The sequence below is a fragment of the Ursus arctos genome, unplaced genomic scaffold, assembly GCF_023065955.2.
Source record: "Ursus arctos isolate Adak ecotype North America unplaced genomic scaffold, UrsArc2.0 scaffold_31, whole genome shotgun sequence".
Taxonomy (NCBI): Eukaryota; Metazoa; Chordata; class Mammalia; order Carnivora; family Ursidae; genus Ursus; species Ursus arctos.
In genome coordinates, this window is record NW_026622997.1 from 27,984,557 (window position 1) to 27,996,750 (window position 12,194).

General features: G+C 37.8%; 1 protein-coding gene across 1 annotated transcript in view; it reads right to left on the bottom strand.

Annotated features, from left to right (window-relative positions):
- Nucleotides 1–6,503: 6,503 nt before the first annotated feature.
- The window catches only part of LOC130542237 (butyrophilin subfamily 2 member A2-like), a 45,001-nt gene continuing 39,310 nt past the window's right edge, over nucleotides 6,504–12,194 (bottom strand). The window contains exons 8-9 of the mRNA XM_057304956.1: nucleotides 7,398–7,424; nucleotides 6,504–7,173 (exon numbers count right to left, since the gene is read on the bottom strand). Of these exons, the coding sequence (XP_057160939.1) occupies nucleotides 6,644–7,173; nucleotides 7,398–7,424 (557 nt within the window). The 3' untranslated portion in view covers nucleotides 6,504–6,643. The remainder of the gene's footprint in view (nucleotides 7,174–7,397; nucleotides 7,425–12,194) is intronic.

The following is a 12,194-nucleotide window of genomic DNA, read 5'->3' on the forward strand; positions in this document are numbered from 1 at the left end:
TTCCAGAGTGGAAGTGGGTGGAGGATTGGGGTAACCAGGTGGGTATTAAGGACGGTACGAGCGGTGATGAACACTGGGTGTTATATGCAACTGATGAATTGTTTAACACTACATCAAAAACTAATGGTGTATTATATGTTGGTTAATTGAACATAATAAAAATAAATAAATAAATCCTTTCTGGAGATAAAAGAAAGAATTAGAGAATCCTCATTTTCAAATTTATAATTTTAAATACATATATTAATTTATAACCAAATAGAGGAATTAGGTTTATTTGTTAAAAACAAATAAACAAACAAACAAAAACCTTCTTTTCTATAATTACTTTAAATTAGGAGAATCAGGATATATGAATTTTTAAGTACTTATAGCAGAAAATGTAGAAATTAAATCCTCCAATGATTCACATATCTCTTTTGAGGATTGCTTTTTTGGCTTCCTTGTATTACTCCCCTGAATGTAGCTCTGCCCCCTGAAGCTTCATTTTCCTCCAAGGAATCTCTATGTGGGCCACAAGCAAACCTTAATGTCTTTCTCTTCATCTTCCTTTGTTCTGATTGCTGATCTGTACCCAAGTGTCTCACCGACTGGTTGTCTCAGTGAAGTTATTGGTTTATTCAGTCTGAAGCACTATAAAATGATGAAATGGCTACTGTTGTTTCAATAATTAGGAATTCAGAATATTGTAGCTTTGCCCTAAAGGATATTTGTTTATCCATAATTAGTCACGCAGGAATTCAAGCCGTTAGTACTGCTATTAGGTATTGCACAGGAAATGGGAATCTGGTGGACTTTCTGCCAAATCACCCCAGGATGTTGCCATCCTTGAGAAGTAGATCATTTCGTTCAACCAGCTGCTCCAAGCCACCAGATCACATAGTGAAAGTTCTTAAGGGGTACCTGTGTATGATGGTTCCCTTGTTAGGAATGTCTGATGTGGTTCAATGAAATGAAATATTGGATTCATAACTTCACAAGCTAGGACACATACGTGCCTTCTGGTGTTAGTAAGTTTTAATACCTCATTAATAAGAGCATGCACCTAAATCTTTTAAAATATTGCCTCAATTGGTGAGGTATTCCACATTGGTTGGCCTAAGCAACTTACTCGATCCTTGCAGCTTTTATTAAAATAATGTTTTTATTTCAGGGATATCATGTATCATATAAATTTCAAAGAGATAAAAAAAGTTCAGATAGGTGATCAGTTTTGCCATGGTAAGTTAACAAATGTCAGCACTATCAAAAATAATATGTCAAAGCATATTGGGAGAGATGTCTGGGACATGATACCAGGAAATCTAATAATTAAAAATATTTTCTAGCTGGATAGGGCAAGACAATAATAATTAGATGCCAGTGAGGAGGAACAGGAAAAGATCGAAGGCCCTAACTGCTTGATTATGGCTCATATTAAGAGGTTTTGAAGAGTCTAGGTTCCAAAGCCTCCTTGTGAGTAATGAGCAGGAATGAAGTAGAGACATACACTCAGTTGAGAATAACATTCCGTCTACCCTTTCCCCTGATCTGCCCTCATGGGTTCACTACACCTCACTGCGTCATGGGCCCCACACATATTTAAACTAGAAAATCAAGCTAAAAGCTTTCTTCTTTAAAGCAAAGTACCTCCTTGGTTCTTATCCTTTCTTTTTTTTAATGAGGTGTATCACATTGATTGATTTGTGAGTACTGAACCACGCCTGCAGCCCAGGAATAGATCCTACTTGATTGTGGTAAATAAGTCTCTTAAGGTACTATTGTCTTTGATTTGTTAGTAACTTGGTGAGAATTTTTGCATCCATGTTCATCGCAGATATTGGCCTGTAATTCTTCTTTTGAATGGGGTCTTTGTCTGGTTTTGGAATCAAGGTTATGCTGGCCTAATAGAAAGAGTTTGGAAGTTTCCCTTCCCTTTCTATATTTTAGAACAGTTTCAGAAAAATAGGTATTAACTCTTCTTTAAAAGTCTGGTAGAATTCCCCTGGGAAGCCATCTGACCCTGAACTCTGTTGGGAGATTTTTGATTACTGATTCAATTTTTTTTTTTTTTTTTTTTGCTCCTTATGGTTCTGTGCAAATTTTCTATTTCTCCCTATTTCAGTTTTGGTAGTTTATATGTTTCTATGAATTTGTCAATTTCTTCCAGATTGTCCAGTTTGTTGGCATATTATATTCCTGCCCCTGAGAGAAATGGCTATATTGAGTGAAGGTCCTGTACTTTCTTGGGCCTGGTGCTTCAGAAGGTGTTTCAGAGTGTGCACTCTGGTGGTGTGTTTTGACTGCTCTTTCACTCAGGTCAGTCCTCTGAGGAATTTCTCCTTGTCTGTAATGGGGAGTGTTGTCCAGTATGTGGCAAGTTTGAACTCGATGTGTTTGGCTTACTTGTTAAAGGAAGCTAGATTCTATTTCTCCTATAGGTGAAGATTTGCACTAGTTTCTGATCACTTGACTTGGTACATGTGAGGGGTCTGTGCTGGTCTTCTTGTGTGTGTGTGTGTGGGGGGGGAACTGTTGCACTCATTCTCAGGCAGACTTGCCCTAGTAAAGATGTAGGGCACAGGGGGGCAGGTCTTGGAATAGGTAGCTCCAGCCTCCACTGGGGGGCATGGTGTTGCTCACTGAAGTCTGTCAGTGTTGATGAGTTGAGGCAAAATGGTGTTGGCCCCGCTCTCTCTCCTCCCTGAAGCAGAAAGTTCTCACCTGCCACTGTTCAAGAAGCACTCACAGAATCCTGGCTTCCATCACATCCCTGCCTTCATCCTGTCTGTGTCTGAGCTATCTGCCTGCTAGGTGGCACAGTACCCTTGTGTTTTATCTCAGTCATGTGGCTGATTTTTAAAACTTCAGAGCTGCATTTCTAGTTTTGCCAATGTTTGTAAGATAAGGAAAGTTGCTTTCAATTTTTTCAAAGAATGGATTGTAACTTAAAATGGCATCATAGTCTGATCTACTTATCCAACTATAATATCCTCAACTTGCTTCTTTTCCTCTAGGTACACAGTTTTAATTCTAAATATTTCTGGCAATATTGGATAACCCCCACGGGGTATAAGAGGAGTGTTCAAAGAGGGTGCAAAGGAGATTGATTACCTTCCCAAAGTGCAGAGTCATTTCCAATGACAACCAAAAGAAAGAACGAACAGTCTGCATGTTCCAGAGAGGAAGAAAAGCAACCTCAGTTACACAAAAATGAGACAAATGCGAAAGTAATAACTATCCCCGGGAGAGAAAAGGTAAATAGCCAGTGGAACAATATGAAATTTTATTTTCCTCTCTTGACTGGGCACTACAGATAGAGATTCGGAAGAAGCTGATTTTGGCTGCCAGTTTTTCTGGGCTATGTTCTGCAGGCTCTGGTATTTACCAGTCTCTCCTTGGTTGTTTAAGGGAATAAAATTGTAGTTTACCAGAAAATGCCTGTTTCTTCAACTGTGGGGGGGCACAGATGGGATCCGTCTTTTGAAGGTAGATATGAAGGTGTTTGAAAGACCATTAACTTGGTGGGTTTTGTTTACAGTTCTGTAGTCTTTTCAGAGCGGAAAAACAATTCAGATAGAATTGGTGGAGTGAATACTCAAAGGAGAAAAGAGGAGAGCAGTAGCAGTTCTATCAGTCTTACACAAAAATTTTCTTGTGGTTGACAAGTGATTTAATGTCAGTCTAACCCATTCTGTGACCAACTTATCCTATTACAGAGTCTTCTTGAGATGGCAAGCATTCTAGCAGCCTTTAAATACTCAACCTACATTCACAAATTTTTGTGGCTTTTTGGTTTCCAAGATCCCCACTAGCAATAGCCTTTATCCACACAAAATAAGACAAACATGTGCACCTTAATTATTGGCAGTAACTAAGAGATGTTATTGTGTCCTCGCCAAGTCTTGTGTATACCACTGACAATTCCTATGGCTTGCTGAGGTTTTCCACCTGGGAAATTGTGGTCTGAAAAGCTAGGGGCTTGGTTCTGTGCAGACCCTTCTACCAGCACAGTTGGGGTCCAGGCAAAACTGCTGACTCAACTGGCTACAGGCAGAACTGCCAACTCAGTTGTGCTCCAAGCATAATCATCAGCCAGCTCTAGCTTACCTGCTCTGTAAAGGAAAGCCGATTAAATTGGGAACTAGAACGCAATAAGAGCAGAGCTCAGAACTGAGGGGAGCTTACCCACAGCCCTCAGAAACACGAGAAAGACAGTGAACTCAGTGGGTTTGCGAGTACCAAGCCTGTGTTTCTTGTTGCTTCCAAATGCTGCCGGAAGTTCATTTTGAATCCCACCACTGCCCCAAATCTGTCAAATAACAAAAAACCAATCAAGTAAATATTAAATCATGCAGCATCCCATCTAGCAAGTAGAGGGGAGCTTCAAAAGGCTACAGAAAAGGAAAAGCTTTTAAAGATAGAGAAGAAGTGAAAAAAAGAAATTACCAGCAAAGAAATCCATCGTTTTAGACAAGGTCACCACCTGAGGGGAACAGTAGGGGTCTAACAGTAAATTTGATACTGCTGAACAAAAAATTCCATGTCACATTTCTGGGGTGTTAAAACTATGGCTAAGTAAGGTATTAAGTCTTAGTTGACTGATTTGGGCCCTTAAACTAAGTGACACCATTTTGGGCTGTTTCTTTATTTTGAACAGTAAGATAAACTAGAAACTAACAATTTTGACTAGCTATGGAGGTGGGGTGGGATCAGAAAGAAGAATGCTGTGTGTAGATGGAATTATTGGGAGGGTGTGAACCTCCTCCTCATATACCTTTTGTATAGTTTTGACTGCTTGAAAACATGTTACTCCCTTGTATATTTAAAAACAAATCAACAAAGATGAGAAAACAACCCTAAAATACAGGCAGTAACAAATACAATTAACCATATTTCTCATGAACAATAGAAGCACACTGAAAGGAAATAAAATTCATCCAATTAACTCCTAAATACAGTTATTTTGAGTATAAACTCAGGCTAAAAATGAGGAGAGGTATAAAGATTTATTAAACTTCAGTTAACAGGTTTGTTTTTCTTTGTTGTATGGGTGAGCAATTCTGAACCTTTTCTGTTTTTGTATTATAGCATTGAACAATAAGTAAACATATTCTGGATAATCAAACCAAGTAATTTCATAAACATGTTTTCATATTTTTGGATAAATACCTGGTGGAGATATTGATGGATCATAGGTTGGCATATATTCAATCATAGGATAGGCATATATTCAATAGGCACATATTGTCCAAACTGGTTGTATCATTTAAACACTCCTTTCATCAATGTATGGAAGTTTTCATTGTCTCACAGTCTCTCAACATTTGGTGCTGTCACTCTTTTTAATTCCATCTACTGGTGGGTGTATAGTGGTATCTCATTCTGGTAGTGTGTAGTGGTATCTCACTGTGGTTTTAATTTGCATGGTACTAAATACTTTTTTTAAAGGGATATATGCACTCCTATGTTTACAGGAGCATTATTTATAATTGTCAAGGTATGGAAACAGCCTGTGTCCATTGATTGATGAATGGATAAAGAAGATTCCACAATGCAATATTAGCCATAAAAAAGAATGAAATCTTGCCATTTTCAATGACGTGAATGGAGCTAGAGAGTATAATGTCAAGTGAAATGTCAGAGAAAGTCAAATACCATATGATTTCACTCATATGTGGAATTTAAGAAACAAACAAAAATGAGCAAAGGGAAAAAAGAGAGAGAGACAAACCAAGAAACAGATTTTTAATTGTAGAGAACAGACTGGTGGTTACCAGAAGGGAGTGGGTGGAGGGATGGGTGAAATAGATGATGAGAATTAAGGAGTGCACTTGGCATGATGTGATGGATGGAATTGTTGAATCGCTTTATTGTACAATTGAAACTAATATAATACTGTATACTAACTACCTGGAATTAAAATAAAAATTTAAAAAAAAACAGTTTTTAATGTGTTTATTGGCCATTTGTATATATATCCTTTGTATATAATGTGTTTATTGGCCATTTGTATATATGGCATCCTTTGTTACATGTATTATTTGGCAGTGTATGTTTCTTATGTCCTGTTAAATTATATTGCATTTAATTTCACTTTTAAATTACCCGTTAGTGGGATACTATATATATAAAATTTGTTTTGTATAATGATGATGCATCTCATGTTCTTTCCAAAGGTCTGTGAAGACCCTACTTTCAAATAAGGTCACATTCACAGGTACCAGGGATTGGGATTTTAACATATCTTTTTTGGGGACACAATCCAATCCATAACAGATATCCATATGCAAAAAAGTTAAACTTGACTCAAACTCTATACCTTACAAAAATCTAATTCAAAGTAGATTATAGATCTGAATATAAAATGTTAAATAGTTATAATTTTTTTAAAAACATAGCAGAAACTCTTTGATTTCTTTAAGCCAAATAGTGTTTGAAACACCGCAAAAATCATGATCCATAAAATAAAGGATAAGTTGAACTTAAAATAAAAACTTTTATCTGCAAAATATACTGTTAAGAGAATGAAAAAACAAGCTTCAGGCCAGTAAAAAATATTTGTAAATTACATATCCAACAAATTCATGTCATGTCCTCATGCTTCAGTCCACACTGAAGGTCTTGGGATGCTCCGAATACAGGGGAGGGACCACAGTAAGGGTTATGCTTTAGGTGCTGGACAGATGGTCAAATGTTTTGAATCATTGAGCCAAAGCCTGAAAAAAGGCCTTACGGACCCATTAAAGGAACCTTGAGAGAAGGTGTGCATGTGGGATTCATCTGTCATATTATAGAATGAGATACGTCCATTCTCATATTCTAAGAAAATACATACTCTGGTAGGGTGCTCTTTGAGAGTAAGTTGCATTTCTGGAGAGGTGAGTGCCCAGTACTCATCTTTATAAAACCTGATGGCCCAGAAACCATCCTCAGGTTTTACACAAATCCTTCCCTGCCTCATTACATTATGCCTGCATATTCCTAGGTCCCAAGCTCCACTGTCTCTGATGTCTACTTCCCAGTAGAACCTCCCTGAGGTGACGACAGGGTGACCCAGAACACAGGGAAGGGAATTAAATCTCTGTGGGTCCTTAGGTAGATCTTGAGACTTTTCTCCACAGGTTACACATCTGTTCTCTTCAGACAAGATGAGGGCAGGATGGGCGGTAGCTGGATCTAGAATAACATTTGCTGCAAAGACAATAATATTCTCTGAAAGACAGAATAATATTCTCTGAAAAAATTAGAGTGATCCTGGAAGCAGAGATAGCTGTGTTAGCCTGAGATATCTTGGGGCTGTGGGAGGTGTATATATTCTCACTGGAGTTTTTCATCTGCCCTCCAGCAACTTCTCCTCAGACTGAGCTGGAGCATAAAGAGTAGAGGCCCTCGTAGACCATCAGGGAATGACTCACCAGCTTGGAAAAATTCTTTCCTCCAGTCTGAAAAGAACATAAATATGCATTATCAGACCTAATAGTTGAATTTATTGGCACAAGAGGTAATTTCTTCCCTCTAATACTTATTTTGTTAATGTCCCAAATTTATTCAGTAACTTTTTCTTGACCTAAAGTTTCCACTGCTTTTCTTATTAAATATTCCCATAAGAATTAATTCTTCTAACTTGTATTTTCTTTGGTATACACTAGAGATATTCCTAAGATAGTTATCCTCTTTTTAAATAGGCAGTGAAATTACATGTCTCCATTCTCCACCCCATTGCATTTAGGTGAGTTTATGTGACTGAGTTATGGTCAATAAAATGTACACAGCAGGAACCACAAAATTTATACTTTTGACAATAAAATAGTTCATATGATTTTTTAAAAATTATTTTTAAATGATTTTTATTATATTATGTTAGTCACCATACAGTACATCCCCGGTTTCCGATATAAAGTTCGATGATTCATTAGTTGCGTATAACCCCCAGTGCACCATGCAATACGTGCCCTCCTTACTACCCATCACCAGTCTATCCCATTCCCCCACCCACCTCCCCTCTGAGGCCCTCAGTTTGTTTCTCATAGTCCATAGTCTCTCATGTTTCATTCCCCCTTCTGATTACCCCCCTCTCTTTATCCCTTTCTTCCCCTACCGATCATCCTAGTTCTTATGTTCCATAGATGAGAGAAATCATATGATAGTTGTGTTTCTCTGCTTGACTTATTTCACTTAGCATTATCTCCTCCAGTGCCGTCCATGTTGCAGCAAATGTTGAGAATTCGTTCTTTCTGATAGCTGAGTAACATTCCATTGTATATATGGACCACAACTTCTTAATCCAGTCATCTGTTGAAGGGCATCTCGGTTCCTTCCACAATTTAGCTATCGTGGACAATGCTGCTATGAACATTGGGGTGCATATGGCCCTTCTCTTCACTACGTCTGTATCTTTGGGGTAAACACCCAGTAGTGCAATGGCTGGATCATAGGGTAGCTCAATTTTTAACTTTTTAAGGGACCTCCACACTGTTTTCCAGAGTGGCTGTACCAACTTGCATTCCCACCAACAATGTAGGAGGGATCCCCTTTCTCCACATCCTCTCCAACAATTGTTGTTTCCTGCCTTGTCAGTTTTTGCCATTCTAACTGGAGTAAGGTGGTATCTCAGTGTGGTTTTGATTTGAATTTCCCTGATGGCTAATGATTTTGAACATTTTTTCATGTGTCTGTTAGCCATTTGTATGTCTTCATTGGAAAAGTGTCTGTTCATATCTTTTGCCCATTTTTTGATTTGTTTATTTGTTTCTCATGTATTGAGTTTGAGAAATTCTTTATAGATCTTGGATACCAGTCTTTTATCTGTAGTGTCATTTGCAAATATATTCTCCCATTCTGTGGGCTGCCTCTTAGTTTTTCTGACTGTTTCCTTGGCTGTGCAGAAGCTTTTTATCTTGATGAAGTCCCATAAGTTCATTTTATCTTTTGTTTCTCTTGCCTTTGGAGATGTGTCATGAAAAAGATTGCTTTGGCCAATGTCGTAGAGGTTGTTGCCTATGTTCTCCTCTAGAATTTTGATGGATTCCTGTCTCACATCGAGGTCTTTCATCCATTTGGAGTTTATTTTTGTGTATGGTGTGAGATAGTGGTCAAGTTTCATTCTTTTGCATGTAGCTGTCCAATTTTCCCAGCACCATTTATTGAAGAGACTGTCTTTTTCCCACCGGATGTTTTTTCCTGCTTTATCAAATATTAGTTGCCCAAAGAGCCGAGGGTCCATTTCTGGGCTCTCTATTCTGTTCCATTGGTCTATGTGTCTGTTTTTGTGCCAGTACCATGCTGTCTTTGTGATCACCACTTTGTAGTACAGCTCGAAATCCGGCATTGTGATGCCCCAGGCTTTGTTTTTCCTTTTCAACAGTTCCTTGGAGATTCGGGGCCTTTTCTCGTTCCATACAAATTTAAGGACTATTTGTTCCAGTTCTTTGAAAAATGCCCTTGGTATTTTGATCGGGATAGCATTGAAAGTGTAGATTGCTCTGGGTAGCATGCACATTTTAACTATGTTAATTCTTCCGATCCATGAGCATGGAATATCTTTCCATCTTTTTATGTCTTCTTCAATGTCTTTCAAGAGTGATTTATAGTTTCTAGAATGTAAGTCCTTTACGTCTCTGGTTAAGTTAATTCCGAGGTAACATATGATTTTTGGTGCTATTGTAAATGGGATGGATTCCCTAATTTCTCTTTCTTCAGTCTCATTATTCATGTATAGAAATGCAACTGATTTCTGAGCATTGATTTTGTATCCCGCCACATTACTGAATTGCTCTATAACTTCTAATAGTTTGGGAGTGGATTCTTTTGGGTTTTCCATATAGAGTACCATGTCATCTGTGAAGAGAGACATTTTGACTTCTTCCTTGCTGATTTGGATACCTTTTATCCTTTTTGTTGTCTGATTGCTGTTGCAAGGACTTCTAGTACTATGTTGAATAATAATGGCGAGAGTGGACATCCTTGTCGTGTTCCTGATCTTAAGGGAAAGGCTTCTAGCTTTTCCCCATTGAGAATAATATTTGCTGTAGGCTTTTCATAGATGGTTTTTATGAGTATGAGAAATGTACCCTCTATTCCTGCACTCTGAAGGGTTTTAATCAGGAAAGGATGCTGTATTTTGTCAAATGCTTTTTCTGCATCAATTGAGAGGATCATATGGCTCCTGAGTCTTTTCTTGTTGATATGATGTATCACGCTGATCGATTTGCAAATGTTGAACCACACTTGCATCCCAGATATGAATCCCACTTGGTCATGATGGATAATCCTTTTAATGTATTGTTGGATTCTATTAGCAAGGATCTTGTTGAGGATTTTGGCGTCCATATTCATTAGGGAGATTGGTCTGTAATTCTCCTTTTTGAGGGGGTCTTTGCCTGGTTTGGGGATGAAGGTAATATTGGCCTCATAGAATGAGTTTGGTAGCTTTCCTTCTGTTTCTATTTTTTGAAATAGCTTTAGGAGAATAGGTATTATTTCTTTGAATGTTTGGTAGAATTCCCCAAGAAAACCATCTGGGCCTGGAGTTTTGTTATTTGGAATGTTGTTTATCACTGACTCAATCTCTTCATAATTAATTGGCCGGTTTAAGAAATCAATTTCTTCCTGTTTCAGTCTTGGTAGTTTATAGGTTTCCAGGATGGCCTCCATCTCTTCCAGATTGCTTAATTTATTGGCATATAGCTATTGATAAAAGTTTCTAATAATCCTTCCAATTTCAATGGTGTTCGTTGTGACCTCTCCTTTTTCATTCATAATTTTATTGATTTGGGTCCTTTCTCTTTTCTTTTGGATAAGTCTTGCCAGTGGTCTGTCAATTTTATTGATTCTCTCAAAGAACCAGCTTCTTTTTTTTTTTTTTTGCTAATAAATATTTTATTGTTTTTGATGCTATGTAGATGGAATAGATTTCCCATATAATTTTCAGATTGTTCATTGCAAGTGTATAGAAATACAATTGATTTTTGTATATTGATTTTGTATCCTGCTACCTTGCTGAACTCATTTATTAGCTCTAATATAGTGTTTTCCTTAGAATTTTCCACATGATGGATGATGTCATCTGCCAATAGAGAGAATTTTTATCTTCCTTTCCATTATGGCTGACTTTTTTTCCTAGCCTGAATACACTGGCTGGAACCTCCAGTACAATGCTGAATAGAAAACAAGTACTGACATCCTTCGTTTTTTCCCGATCTTAAGGAAAAAGATTTCAGTCTTTCATTGTTAAGTATGATGTTAGCTTTGGGTTTTTCGTTCATTTACTTTATGTGAGGAACTTCCCTTCTATTTTTTTTTTTAATGATTTTTTATTATATTATGTTAGTCACCATACAGTACATCCCCGGTTTCCGATGTAAGGCTCGATGATTCATTAGTTGTGTATAACACCCAGTGCACCATGCAATACGTGCCCTCCTTACTACCCATCACCAGTCTATCCCATTCCCCCACTCCCCTCCCCTCTGAAGTCCTCAGTTTGTTTCTCATAGTCCATAGTCTCTCATGTTTCATTCCCCCTTCTGATTACCCCCCCTTTCTTTATCCCTTTCTTCCCCTACTGATCATCCTAGTTCTTATGTTCCATAGATGAGAGAAATCATATGATAGTTGTCTTTCTCTGCTTGACTTATTTCACTTAGCATTATCTCCTCCAGTGCTGTCCATGTTGTAGCAAATGTTAAGAACTCGTTCTTTCTGATAGCTGAGTAATATTCCATTGTATATATGGACCACAACTTCTTAATCCAGTCATCTGTTGAAGGGCATCTCGGCTCCTTCCACAATTTAGCTATTGTGGACATTGCTGCTATGAACATTGGGGTGCATATGGCCCTTCTCTTCACTACGTCTGTATCTTTGGGGTAAATACCCAGTAGTGCAATGGCTGGATCATAGGGTAGCTCAATTTTTAACTTTTTAAGGGACCTCCACACTGTTTTCCAGAGTGGCTGTACCAACTTGCATTCCCACCAACAATGTAGGAGGGATCCCCTTTCTCCACATCCTCTCCAACAATTGTTGTTTCTTGCCTTGTCTATTTTTGCCATTCTAACTGGTGTAAGGTGGTATCTCAGTGTGGTTTTGATTTGAATTTCCTTGATGGCTAATGATTTTGAACATTTTTTCATGTGTCTGTTAGCCATTTGTATGTCTTCATTGGAAAAGTGTCTGTTCATATCTTCTGCCCATTTTTTGATTTGTTTATT